Source organism: Rhinopithecus roxellana, chromosome 2 (assembly GCF_007565055.1).
Source record: "Rhinopithecus roxellana isolate Shanxi Qingling chromosome 2, ASM756505v1, whole genome shotgun sequence".
In the NCBI taxonomy this organism is placed as follows: Eukaryota; Metazoa; Chordata; class Mammalia; order Primates; family Cercopithecidae; genus Rhinopithecus; species Rhinopithecus roxellana.
The window spans coordinates 144,151,258-144,163,990 of NC_044550.1; the positions used below are offsets into that span (position 1 = coordinate 144,151,258).

The 12,733-nt window shown below is 38.1% G+C and overlaps 1 protein-coding gene across 1 annotated transcript in view; it reads left to right on the forward strand.

The window, feature by feature from the left end:
• NSUN7 (NOP2/Sun RNA methyltransferase family member 7) overlaps positions 1–12,733 on the forward strand; it is a 56,186-nt gene that overhangs the window by 37,091 nt on the left and 6,362 nt on the right. The window contains exons 9-10 of the mRNA XM_010384659.2: positions 3,234–3,335; positions 7,784–7,901. Coding sequence (XP_010382961.2) covers positions 3,234–3,335; positions 7,784–7,901 — 220 coding nt within the window. The remainder of the gene's footprint in view (positions 1–3,233; positions 3,336–7,783; positions 7,902–12,733) is intronic.

The following is a 12,733-nucleotide window of genomic DNA, read 5'->3' on the forward strand; positions in this document are numbered from 1 at the left end:
TTTAAAATCATTAAAATACCATATGAAATACATCTGATTAATAAATAATAGCAACCATATATAAAGTACTTACTATGTGTACAGTCCTTTACCTCTGTTACCTCATTTAATCCTTACACCAATCTAATAGACCAGGGTGATATTAAAAATATTTAATAATTGGAATAATGTAGGCAATCAGAAAAGATCCTGGCCAGTATGCTATTCTGAATATACCAGAGCTCTTGATGTGAGTGTTAAAATTTACCAGCACTCTATAGATGAAAATACTGAGACTCAAAGATTGATTCATTTTTCTCAGGTCAAGGAACTAGAGAAGAGCTAGGATTCAAATTTAGATCTGTTTGAGTCTAGAGCCCCTGTGTCCTAAACATGATCCTAATTAAATCATAAACAGATTATTTCAAACTCAAAGGTGTCTTAATCTCTAGGATGTATGCTTTATGAAATGAATATCTCAGACTAAATATAGGAGCATTTACATTTAATTTTATTGGCTTTTAAATACATTTAAAATAATTATTATTTAACATTAACATTTACTGAGAACTTAGATGTAAGGCCTTGGGTGTGGCACTTTTCTTGGATTATTTCAGTAAGTCTTCACAAGAATTCTGTGAAGTAGTAACTTGTTAACTTCTATTTTACAAATGAGGAATCCCAGGCTCAGAGAAGTTAATGAAGTCTCCTAGGATCATGGGGCTAGTAAGTGGCAGAGCTTGGATTCAAATACAACCACTCTAACTCTGAGACTGGCACTTTTAATGACTCTCTTAATCACATTATATTGCTCCAAATTAAATGAAACTTATTCTTATCCCTTGCTTATATTGAAAGGCATAGATAAGGTTAATTAGAATATTAGAAACAGAAGACATTCCATCAACGTACAGAATATAGTAACTGTTTTCTATTTCTAGCAAGGACAGAAAGAGAAGGAAAAGAAATGGAGGGAAAGGAGCTAATATTTATTAAACACAACAATGTCCCAGGCAATATTCTAGGTAGTGTTCACATACTGTCACTTAGTATTCACAATAACTTTTTGAGGATAGAGTTCTTATAATTGTAGAGCAAAAAAATCAAGACTCAGAAAAATTAAACAAGTTGCTTATGATCATGGAGCTAGTAAGTAGGGAAGCTGGGATTCAAATTCAGGTCTGTTAGCACATTTTCTTTCCACTAAACGACACTGTCTTTAACTGGGTTTATACTGTACCACATGGAATTTTGACTTGCTATAGAAAATTTCTTTCCAGAGAGACTTAAACAGAAGAATAACCAATTCAGATGGTAGAATGGTAGGTAGGCTGAGAAAATTTCTATATGAACTTTAAGAAATAATCAAAGAACAATTAGTAGACACTAAAAGAAAAGGGGGAAGGAAAACAAGGGGGGATAAATAGCAGCTATAATAGGCATAGCAGTCAGGAGAACTAGAGCTCAGAACTGTGAGACTCTGGCCTTATCCTGGGCCATTTTGAGGTGGAAATCCAGAAAAAAATAAACCACAGATTAAAAATAAACTAAAAGCTAGGGGAGAAAAGCCTGAAGGAAATTACAAATAAGGAAAGGGGGGAAAGGAAAACATTTCCAAGGTACTGGTAATATTTTGAAAGCCTTGATGAGAAGATAATAGGATAAGCTAAGAAGTGGTCACATCCTGAAGCAAGTGGGCTTTTGAAGGAACTTGTACTCTGAGGAGCTAAAAGCCAGAGCAAATAAGGAGCTGCTGACCTAGTGACTGTGGTGGGAACGTGGAACATTAGTCAGAAACAGTGGAGGTGAATCCAAAAGATTATTTTATTAAACTTAGATACAAGGAATTAGTTTTAAAAACATTAACATTGAAAAATATTAGAACCATTGAGGAATATATGAAGTTGGTCCTTGCTAAAGACTTGGAATTATTTTAAGATAGAATTAAAGAAGTAGATGATATGGCTTTAGAGTATAATAATTTGTAATAGTCCTTTAACAAGTAATGGAGAGTTTTAGAATAGAGAAAAAAACATGTGAAATGTAGGCCAGGCACAGTGGCTCACACCTGTAATCCCACCACTTTGGGAGGCTGAGGTGGATAGATCAGTTGAGGCCAGGAGTTTGAGACCAGCCTGACCAACATGATGAAACCCTGTCTCTACTAAAAATACAAAAATTAGCTGGGCATCATGGTGTGCACCTGTAGTCCCAGCTATTCAGGAGGCTGAGGCATGAGAATTGCTTGAACCTAGGAGGTAGAGGTTGCAGTGAGCCGAGACTGTGCCACTGCACTCCAGCCTGGATGACAGAGTGAGATCCTGTCTCAAAAAAACAGCAACAACAACGATAACAAAAAACAAAAAACCCCTCATGAAATGTAAAACTAAATTGGGAAGAAATGGAGTTTAATTAAGCTTTAGTGATATTATTGGAATGGGCAACAGCCACATACATGGTATAAATAATTGGCTGTCATACTCTAGCGAGTTCTAGAGAGGTAGTATAATACAGAGTTTAGAAATTTGGGCCCTCTGGTTAGATTTCTGAGTTAGAATCCTGGCTGTCCACTTAGTAGCTATATAACCTTAGACAAGTTGTTTAATGTATATTTAAACAATTATCTTAATGTTCAAAGGGATAGTTATTCTTCAAGTGGTCATTAAAATAATCTACATTAAGTAGTAGCATTGCATTCAGTATGTCTTCATTAATATCAATACATATATTTAAATTATTTTTCAAAAATTAAAAAATGCAGGGCATTATTTCTTAATCTGTTATGAAGACATAATATTTGCTTTTCTGAATTTTTTCTTCCAAGGTTTCTTTTGGAAAGTTAGTATTTTAAACTATATCCTTGTATGTTCTCAGATCTCACTATAGCCCATTCTCTTTTATTTTGGAAAATAAATCTTATTTTCTCTTTCCAGTATTAGTCTCGAGACTGACTGCATATTCTCTGTGTCTAAATGGCTTATATGACTATTTGGATGACTATCTCATAGCAACTTGCAGAAAAACAATATTAAATATTTTCAATATTTTTGAAAAGCTATATTAAAATGAAACAGAATTAACTTTTTTGTTCTAAATTTTAAGTCAACATTTTAATATCTATTTAGTTGTAATAGATATTTTCCATGAAACACTTTTATTTGTAGGCAAAATGATTGAAAAATTATGTGATGATAACAATATGTAAAAAGTTTTTAATGGTGCTATATTTAAAAGCATTTCTTTTTAAAATTCAGATACAGAATTCCTTAAAGATCACTCTCAAGGAGGCATATCAGTGGACAAACTTCACATTCTTGCTCAACAGCAGTACGAACAGCTGACACATGCAATGAAATGTAAGTTTGTCACAGGCACCATCTTGTTAAAATATGGTGTACATTTTGGAAATCTTAGTCTTTCATGATCTATATAATCAAGCAATGAAGTGTGAGCCATGAGCACATTTTCCAGAATCTTACTGCCTTCAAATAACAAAATATTTATCTTTACCAATTTAATCTCAGTTTCTAGAATACATGCTTTGCTGTAATTTTAAACAGGTTAACAAGCATAATTTACTAATTTTGTAATGCCGAAGTGAAATAATTATGTATATTTATAATTGTAGTTTCAGCTTTCCTGTTTCTTCTCTTGGATTTCTTACTTGATATAATTTTTCTGTTGTCATTGTGCCTACCCCTAACAACTCTTCTACAGTCCAAATTTTAGCCAAACTCTTATTTCTCTTAGTGCTAAGTAGAGAACAGAGAGGTGCAATCGCAGAGAAAGCCTAGATCTCTTGATTTGAAGTTTGAGTAACAAGACGGCACTTTGAGTGATTTATATCATTGCTTTAATAACTTTATTTAGATTTTGAGTACCACTGCTTTTCCACATATGCACACAGAAATCTAGATGTCTCTGAGAAATTAATAAGCTTTTATTAATTCCGTATATATTTATAAAGTGCCCACTTTGGGTCAGGCATTAAGCTGTATGTAAGGTGTATCAGTGTTAGCAAATCCTGACCTGCAGAGGCTTAAAGATAAATGGATGTGTGCATATATTATGGATATAGATCTATGGGTATAGATCTTTCAGTAAATACATAAACATACATGAGGTAGAAATAAGGCCTATAGAAGTCACAGAGGTCACAGCTTGCCAGGAGTAAAAGCAAAAAATAAATAAGTAAATAGAAAGCACAGAGGAGGCCTTTTCTTTTAGTTTATATTGCTAATAAATATTCATTTGAACATGATATGAATATGATATAGGAAATAAGTTGACTGGAAGATCAGGAATTTGGTAAATAATAAGCTGATCCTTTTTAATTAAATTTTAATTAGATATTTAAAGCTTAAAAAAGCTTCAGAAAGAATCTGAAAAGCAAAGGGATTTTAATGACATAAGCTCTTTTATGATGCCAAATAAACATAAAATTTGGCAACTCTTGAGATTGTAAGTCAAAACAAGTTGTATTTAATTTTCCCATAGGAGAATGCTATCTTAAGTAGTTAAGTATGTAATCAGGGGTTTGACTCCAAATTTTGATAGAACTGACTAAAAGCCCCATTTGAAATCAACCACATAAAAGATAATTATGTAATCTGTCATGGGATTAGAGTAAAAACAAATATTTAAAAAAACCAAAACTAACTGTGCTCAGTCCTCGCTAGTTGTGAAAATGATTTTTAAATATTTGAGCACTTATTGCTTACTTATTATGTGCCAGGCACCTGCTGCTTACTTTATATGTACTATTTTATTTAATAATCACCAAACCTTCTTCCTTAGCTTGCATGCTGTCTTTGACGAGAGCAACAATGGGGCCCGGGCACCCCTAATTCCCTTGCCTTCTAAGACTCACAGGCTTGCCACTACTCTCTACTTTAAAATCATAAGTGTGGGCCAGGAGCGGTGGCTAATGCCTGTAATCCCAGCACTTTGGGAGGCCAAGCCTGGTGGATCACTTGAGGCTAGCCTGGACAACATGGTAAAACCCCATCTCTACTAAAAATACAAAAATTAGCCGGGCTTGTTGGCGCATGCCTGTAGTCCCAGCTACTTGGGAGGCTGAGATATGAGAATCACTTGTTATAGTGAGCTGAGATTGCGCCACTGCATTCCAGCCTGGGTGACAGAGTGAGACTCTGTCTCCAAATAAATAAATAAATAAACAAATAAATAAATGGGCTGGGCATGGTGGCTCATGTCTGAAATCCCAGTGCTTTGGGAGGCCAACATGGTAGGATCACTTGAGGCCAGGAGTTTGAGACCAACCTGGACAACATAGTGAGACCCTGCCTCTACAAAAAATTAAAAAAGTTATCTAGGCATAGGGGCATGCAGGCTACTCAGGAGGCTGAAGTGGGAGGATCGCTTGAGCCCAGGACTTGGAGGCTGCAGTGAGCCATGATCACCTCACTGCACTCCAGGGCAACAGAGCAAGACTCCATCTCTAGAAAAAAAATAGGTATCCTTTATACCTATTAATGACAATTAACTCAAGAGGCCCCAACTCCAGGTCATTCCTCATCTCCTATACTCTAGTCTCCATAACTCTCTTCATATTCCTTTGTCCACATCTCACTCTGTACTCTCTAGAATTTATAGTCCTTCATTGAGAAAAATTCCCTATATTTTAACTTATTTGAATGTCCTCCGCCTATGTAAAACATTCCTGCATCTTGCCTTTCCCCTGGGAACAATGTTTCCTCAATCTTTCCTCTCCTTTTTTGAGTTATTACCATCACACATTCACTCCTGCCACTAAACTGAAATGGTCCTGTGAGGATCACCAGTGATCCCATGCTGTTGCGTCAGTTCCCAGCCCTCGTCTACCTTGGTTTGTCTGTGGCAGTTGACAGAAGTGGTCGCTTTCTCTCCCTTCACACACTTCCATCACTTGTCTTACAGGGCACCACCTTCCAGGCCTTCTCTCTGGCTCCCCCTTCTCCGTCTCCCTTACTGGGTCCTCTCTGTCTCAACACCTTGTTTAACATGGAAGTGTGCCACAGTCCATGCCTTGGATCTTTTTTCTCTGCCTATATTTACTCTTTTGGTGATTGTATCCAGTCTGATGGTTTTAAACACCTCTATGTGACTCCCAAATCTATATTTCGTCTAAACTTCCTCTCGAAACTCTTAGCTTGTATTTCCAGCTGCCCTCTTGACATCTCCACTTAGGGACTCATAGTCATCTCAAAGCTGACATGTCCAAGATGGAAGCCCTGATCTTCCTCCCGCCACACCTGTTCCTCCCACAGTACTGCCATTTCAGTTAATGATAGTTGTAGCCTTCCACTCGCTTAGGCTAAAAACGTTAGCATTATCCATGATTTCTCAGCCAGTCTGTCAGTGTATGAGGTACATTCAACTTATACCCAGAATATATCCAGCTACCTCCACCACTACCACGGTGTCCAAACCACCATCAACTGTAATGACCTCCTTTTTTCTCTACCAGCCTCTGCCCCTGCCCTCTACACTCTATTCTTAACACAGCAATTGGAGTGATCTTGTTAAAACCCATCATAACCTGAGTAAAAACCTAAGCCCTTCCTTTTGCCCACAAGTCCCTGTACTATCTGGGGCTCAGACTATGCTTTCTGACTTCGACTCACTACTCTCTCTTCATTCCCTCTGCTCTGATCAAACCAGTCCCTTCACTTTCCCGGAACATACCAGCACCATGTTGACTTCAGGCCTTTACATTGGCTGTTCCTTTACCTTAGAATGCTTTTCTCTAAATAGCTCTGTGGCTGGTTCCTTATCTCCTTCTAGTCTACCCACAGTTTGCCATCTCAACAATGCTTTCTCTCCCTGCCCTATTTCACACTATTTCTCCTGGAACTCTCTATCCCTCACCCCTGCTCTGCTTTACTCCATAGCATTGATCACATAAGAGTACTATATAGTTTTCCTATTTATCTCTGTCTTATTGTCTTTCTCCTCTACTAGAAAGTTAACTCTACAGGGGCATGGATTTTTGTTTGTGTTGTTGTATCCCAAAGCCTAGAACAGTGCCTGTCTGGCAGGTGGTAGGTACTCAATAAGTATGAATCAATGAGTGAATTGCAGGTGGTAGTATTACCTCATTTTACGGATGAAAAATGTAAGACTTTAAGTAATTTGTCCAGGTTCATAGAGCAGTAAGTGACAGAATTGGGATTCACCTCTAAGTCTGTCTGTTTCTAGAATCCTTTAAACTATTTAGGCGATATTGATTGTAGAAGAATGGGCAGAAGTATCAAGTTCATGGTAACCTGCAGTATTTATTTCTTTGTGTTTATAACTAAGTTGGCCTCATTTTTTGTTGAATTTTCAATTTCCATACAATCCAGTTAGAATGACTTTACTTACTGGCCACAGACTAAATTACTAAGACAAGCTTTTGCTTTGAAGGGGAGCCATTCAAGCACCTGGGGAAATTATTCTCGTCAGAACAATGTGGTATTAATATCAAATAGATGTTTGGAAACATAGCACATTTGTATAGGATTGTTTTTTTTTTTTTATCTTCATGGTGCGGGGGAGGGGGCGGCGGGAAGGAACGCGAGGGCGAGCGCGGCGCCGGCCCCGCGGGGAGTGGGAAGGGGCGCGGGGAGCAGTGCGCTCGCGGGGGCGGAGCGGGTGGCGGGGGACCCGCGGGGCGGTGAGAGGGGCAGCAGCCGCGTCGGGCCAGGGTCACATCAAGTTTGGCGGGTGCGGGAGGTGAGGAGGGGGTGCGGCAGGGGAGGCAGTGGGAGTATAGGATTGTTAATAGCATTGTTAACAGTCATTGCGTCTTCTTCTAATATAGTTACTAAAGCTCAAGCAGTTGTTTACTGCACATGTTCAGTTTGTCCAGAAGAAAATGAAGCTGTTGTTAAGAAAGCACTGGAATTTCAAGACCTTGGGAATAAAGTACAACCTTATAGGTAAGAAAAGGAAGGATTCTTCTAAACAACTCAAACAAGTATTTTTTAAAATGAAAAATATTATATTCTAAGTTGTATAAAGACATTCTACTTTTTCTTTTTAAAATTATACTTTAGTATGATACAATTGCCTAACTTCTTACAAATTTAACATAGATTCCATAGGACCTTTTTCTTTTTCTTTTTCTATTTTTTTGAGATGGAATCTTGCTCTGTCATCCAGGCTGGAGTGCAGTGGCACCATCTCGGCTCACTGCAACCTCCGCCTCCCGGGTTCAAGCAAATCTCCTGCCTCAGCCTCGCAAGTAGCTGGGATTACAGGCACGTGCCACCATGCCTGACTAATTTTTGTATTTTTAGTAGAGATGGGGATTTTATCATGTTGGCGAGGCTGCTCTCAAACTCCTGGCCTCAGGTAATCCACCTGCCTTGGCCTCCCAAAGTGCTGGGATTATAGGTGTGAGCCACCACGCCCGGCTCCTCTAATTCTTAATATGTGCATATTGTCTGCTCCCTCCTTTTAACTTGATATTTTTCCTTTGCCCATTTCACAAGTGGGCATATTAATCACACCTCTATTTTCTTTCTTGCTGACTTTCCTTAATTAGTAGCTCCTTTCGGTAGCTAAGAGCCAACCTCACGTTCTGAGAGCTCCTCAACGTAGCATTAGCTAAATCATCATCCAGTGGCAAAGGGTATTATTGAAGGTATGCAACCAAATTGGTGAATGTGGAATGTGTGCCTCTTGATTTGCTAGGAATAATATTTTTAAGAATATGATATGACTGGCCTGGCGCGGTGGCTCACACCTGTAATCCCAGCACTTTGGGAGGCCGAGGTGGGCAGATACCTTTACCTCAGGTGTTCAAGAGCAGCCTGGGCAACATGGTGAAACCCTGTCTGTTTAAAAAAAAAAAAAAAAGAATGTGATATGGCAAATGTGGAGGAATATTGATTTTATTTCAGGCAAGCCATGATTAATGATTAATCTGTAGCATAAAAGATTGGTTTGAGGTTTGAGCTCAAATTGGAGAGTATATATTGAAGATGTTATAACTACTTGTTGCGGATGCTGTCAAAAGAAATTATGCTCACTTTGGGAGGCCGAGGCGGGTGGATCACAAGGTCAGGAGATTGAGACCATCCTGGCTAACACAGTGAAACCCTGTCTCTACTAAAAATACAAAAAAAAAAAAAAAAAAAAAAAAAAAAATTAGCCGGGCGAGGTGGCAGGCACCTGTAGTCCCAGCTACTCGGGAGGCTGAGGCAGGAGGATGGTGTGAACCCAGGAGGCGGAGCTTGCAGTGAGCTCAGATTGCGCCACTGCACTCCAGCCTGGGCAACAGAGCGAGACTCTGTCTCAAAAAAAAAAAAAAAAAAAAAAAAATAGAAATTACGCATTACCTAGGGAATTATACCAGACAGCCTCTAAGAATCACTTCTTAGTACCCCAAAGTGGTAGAATTTAGAGTTGAAAGCAATATTACATGTCATTTAACCTCATCACCTACCTATTGCTTATATTTCTTTTTAATATCCTGGAAATATTCAGCTCATTTTGGACTTCGGCTGTCATGATAAAATTTGCAAATTTGTAATTTTTTTGGTCCCCTATTGTAAAAATTTCACATTATAGAAGTACTAACTTAAAAAGGAAGCCTTTTTCCAAATGGCATCCTCTTATATATAATTGTTCTTAACAATTTGATTTATAGCCTTCTAGATTTTTCTACCACCATAGAATGTGCTTATTTTAAGTTTTAATTGGTATTGTCAAATTACTATCAAAACATTCACTCTTATAAGCCTGTTTCCCCACAGCTTCACAAATGCTGAGCTTCATCAGACTTAAAATCTTTACTCACCTGTGGGGTGAAAACATGAGATCTCATTACTGATTGTATTTTCATTTCTCTATTACTGAGGTTGAGCATGCTTCCTGTTTACTGATTGGTCATTGTACTGTGGAGTGGTTAAAAGTAGGGATTCTAGAGCAGTGGTTGTCAAACATTTTTGCTCAAATAATCCTTAAACTTTTTTTTTTTTTTTTTTTTGAGTCAGAGTCTTGCTGTGTTGCCCAGGTGCAATCTCAGCTCACTGCAACCTCCACCTCCTGGGTTTAAGCAATTCTCTTGCCTCAGCCTCCCAAGTAGCTGGGATTACAGGCATGCAGCACTACACCTGGCTAAGTTTTGTATTTTTAATAGAGACAAAGTTTCACCATGTTGCCCAGGCTGGTCTTGAACTCCTGACCTCAAGTGACCCACCTGCCTCGGCCTCCCAAAGTGCTGGGATTACAGGTGTGAGCCACCGCACCTGGCCCCTAAATATTTTTGAATAATTATATATCTTGTTCTTTATTTTAGAGTTAATGTCTAACATTTTCATCATAAGTTTAAATAGCTGCAAAATATATTACTTCTGGAACATTATGTTACATATGTGTTTTAAATATATTTCTGTTAAATGTTTGGACCTGCAGATTTATTTATCTTATTTGATTTATGGGAAAATGCTAAATTTGTTACCTATTTTACATAACTAGTTCTCATTGTCAAAACCAAATTTACCTTGTCAGAAAGTCTGACTTTATTCTTTAATTCAAATAAACATTAATATTCTCTTGTGATTTTCTTCTAAATTTGAATTCTAAGATAGATATATAGAAATAAGGAAGGGAAAAGGAGGGAGGGAGGAAGTGAGTGTGGGAGGAAGTGAGTGTGGGAGGAGAGGAAGGGAGAAAGGGAGGGAGGAAGGAAGGGAGGGAGGGAGGAAGGAAGGGAGGGAGGTTTACTGAGTTTGATACCCTCTTAAAGTTTTCTTACCTAAACTCTTGCATTGCCATGGGAGAAGGGGGCCACATTCTTGAGTTGTCCCTTTGTTAGCATCCTGGAGATGTTAATATCCCAGGACAATATACCTTTTTTTGTTAAGTGGGAGAAGGGTATTGTGAATGGTGAGGTGGCTGTAAAAGGTGCCTGTGAAATATAGTTAATGATATTACTACATCATTAGATCCTTGTGGAGATTGAATATATTAAATTAACACATGAGCAGTATCTGGCATATAATAAATGTTCAATAATTTTAAATTGTTATAGTTGTTACTGTTTATTTATAAATTGCATGTTCATGTACTTTCCCACTGTTTTCAACTGGATTATTCTTTTTCTTCTTTTCAGATGTCTTATTATATATTAGGAAGAGTTGCTGTTTTCATATGAATTACAGATATTTTTCAGATTGTTTATCTTTTTTTTTTTTTTGAGACGGAGTCTCGCTCTGCCGCCCAGGCTGGAGTGCAGTGGCTGGATCTCAGCTCACTGCAAGCTCCGCCTCCTGGGTTTACGCCGTTCTCCTGCCTCAGCCTCCCGACTAGCTGGGACTACAGGCGCCCGCCACGTCTCCCGGCTAGTTTTTTGTATTTTTTAGTAGAGACGGGGTTTCACCGTGTTAGCCAGGATGGTCTTGATCTCCTGACCTCGTGATCCGCCTGTCTCGGCCTCCCAAAGTGCTGGGATTACAGGCTTGAGCCACCGCGCCCGGCCTATCTTTTTATTTTTAAATTAAAAATTGAATTAAAAAATTGCTTTATAGGTTGAGCATGGTGGCTCACGCCTGTAATCTCAGCACTTTGGGAGGCTGAGGTGGGTGGTCATTTGAGCTCAGATTTTTGAGACCAGCCTGGGCAACGTGGTGAAACCCCATCTCTACAAAAAAAAATACAAACATTAGCCAGATGTGGTGGTGCAATTCTATAGTCCAGTTATCAGGGAGGCTGAGATGGGAAAGATTGCTTGAACCCAAGAGGTCAAGGCTGTTGTGAGCTGAGATCACATCACTGCACTCCAGCCTGGATGACATAGTGAGACTCTGTCTCAAAAATAAATAAATAAATAAATAAATAAATAAATAAATAAATAAATAAAAAGAAAAGAAAAAGTAGTTGCTTTACAGCAATTTCTGTGTAGACATTTGTATCAATGTTTACCTTATGGTTTCTACATTTTGTGTTATGTGGATTCCTAGCTTATGAATGCTTTTATCAGTTTTCTTATATTACTTTTATAATTTCATCTTTTTTGTATTTAAATAATTGAGCTTTCTGCTCTTTATTTTGGTAAAAGACTCAAGTATGGATCAAGGTTTACTTTTTCCCCAAATAATATTTCCTTGGCCCCCGTTCCCCATTGATTTAAAATGCCATCTTTTAAAAATACGCTTTAAGCCCATGTATACTTCTGTGTGGACCTGTGATTCTATTCCATTGACCTTTGGCTATTTCTACACTAACATGACAGTGCTATAACTACTATAGTTTTAAGTGGGTTTCTTCTCAAATTTTATTATTTTTTTGTTACGGAAACCCCACCCACAATCCAAAGATGCATAATTAAGTGGTTAACAATTTCCTTCCTATATCTTGCCACTTCTAAGTCCTAAAATATCCCATTAAAGGGATGAAGTCGGGTTTTGGAGGTCCCTTGGTGAGCTAGGTGTAACCCCTTTGTCCCTTTTTATTATGTGATGGTCTAGAGGGGCACTTGGAGAGCTGGGGCAGCAAATAGGAATAAGCCTGGAAATTTTGGTATTTTTACTGCTGATACAGCCACACCAGCAAGTACCAGCTGAATACCAACTACATGGATGTGTGTGTTTATATTATGTTATAGATATACATTAAGTATAGGTAACTATTCCTATTTTAATAAGCTTTTTGAGATGTAATTCACATACTATGCAATTCGCCATTTTAAAGTGTACAGTTCAGTGCCTTAAAGTATTAATACATTCATGAAGTTGTACAGCAATCACCACTAACTAATTTTTGT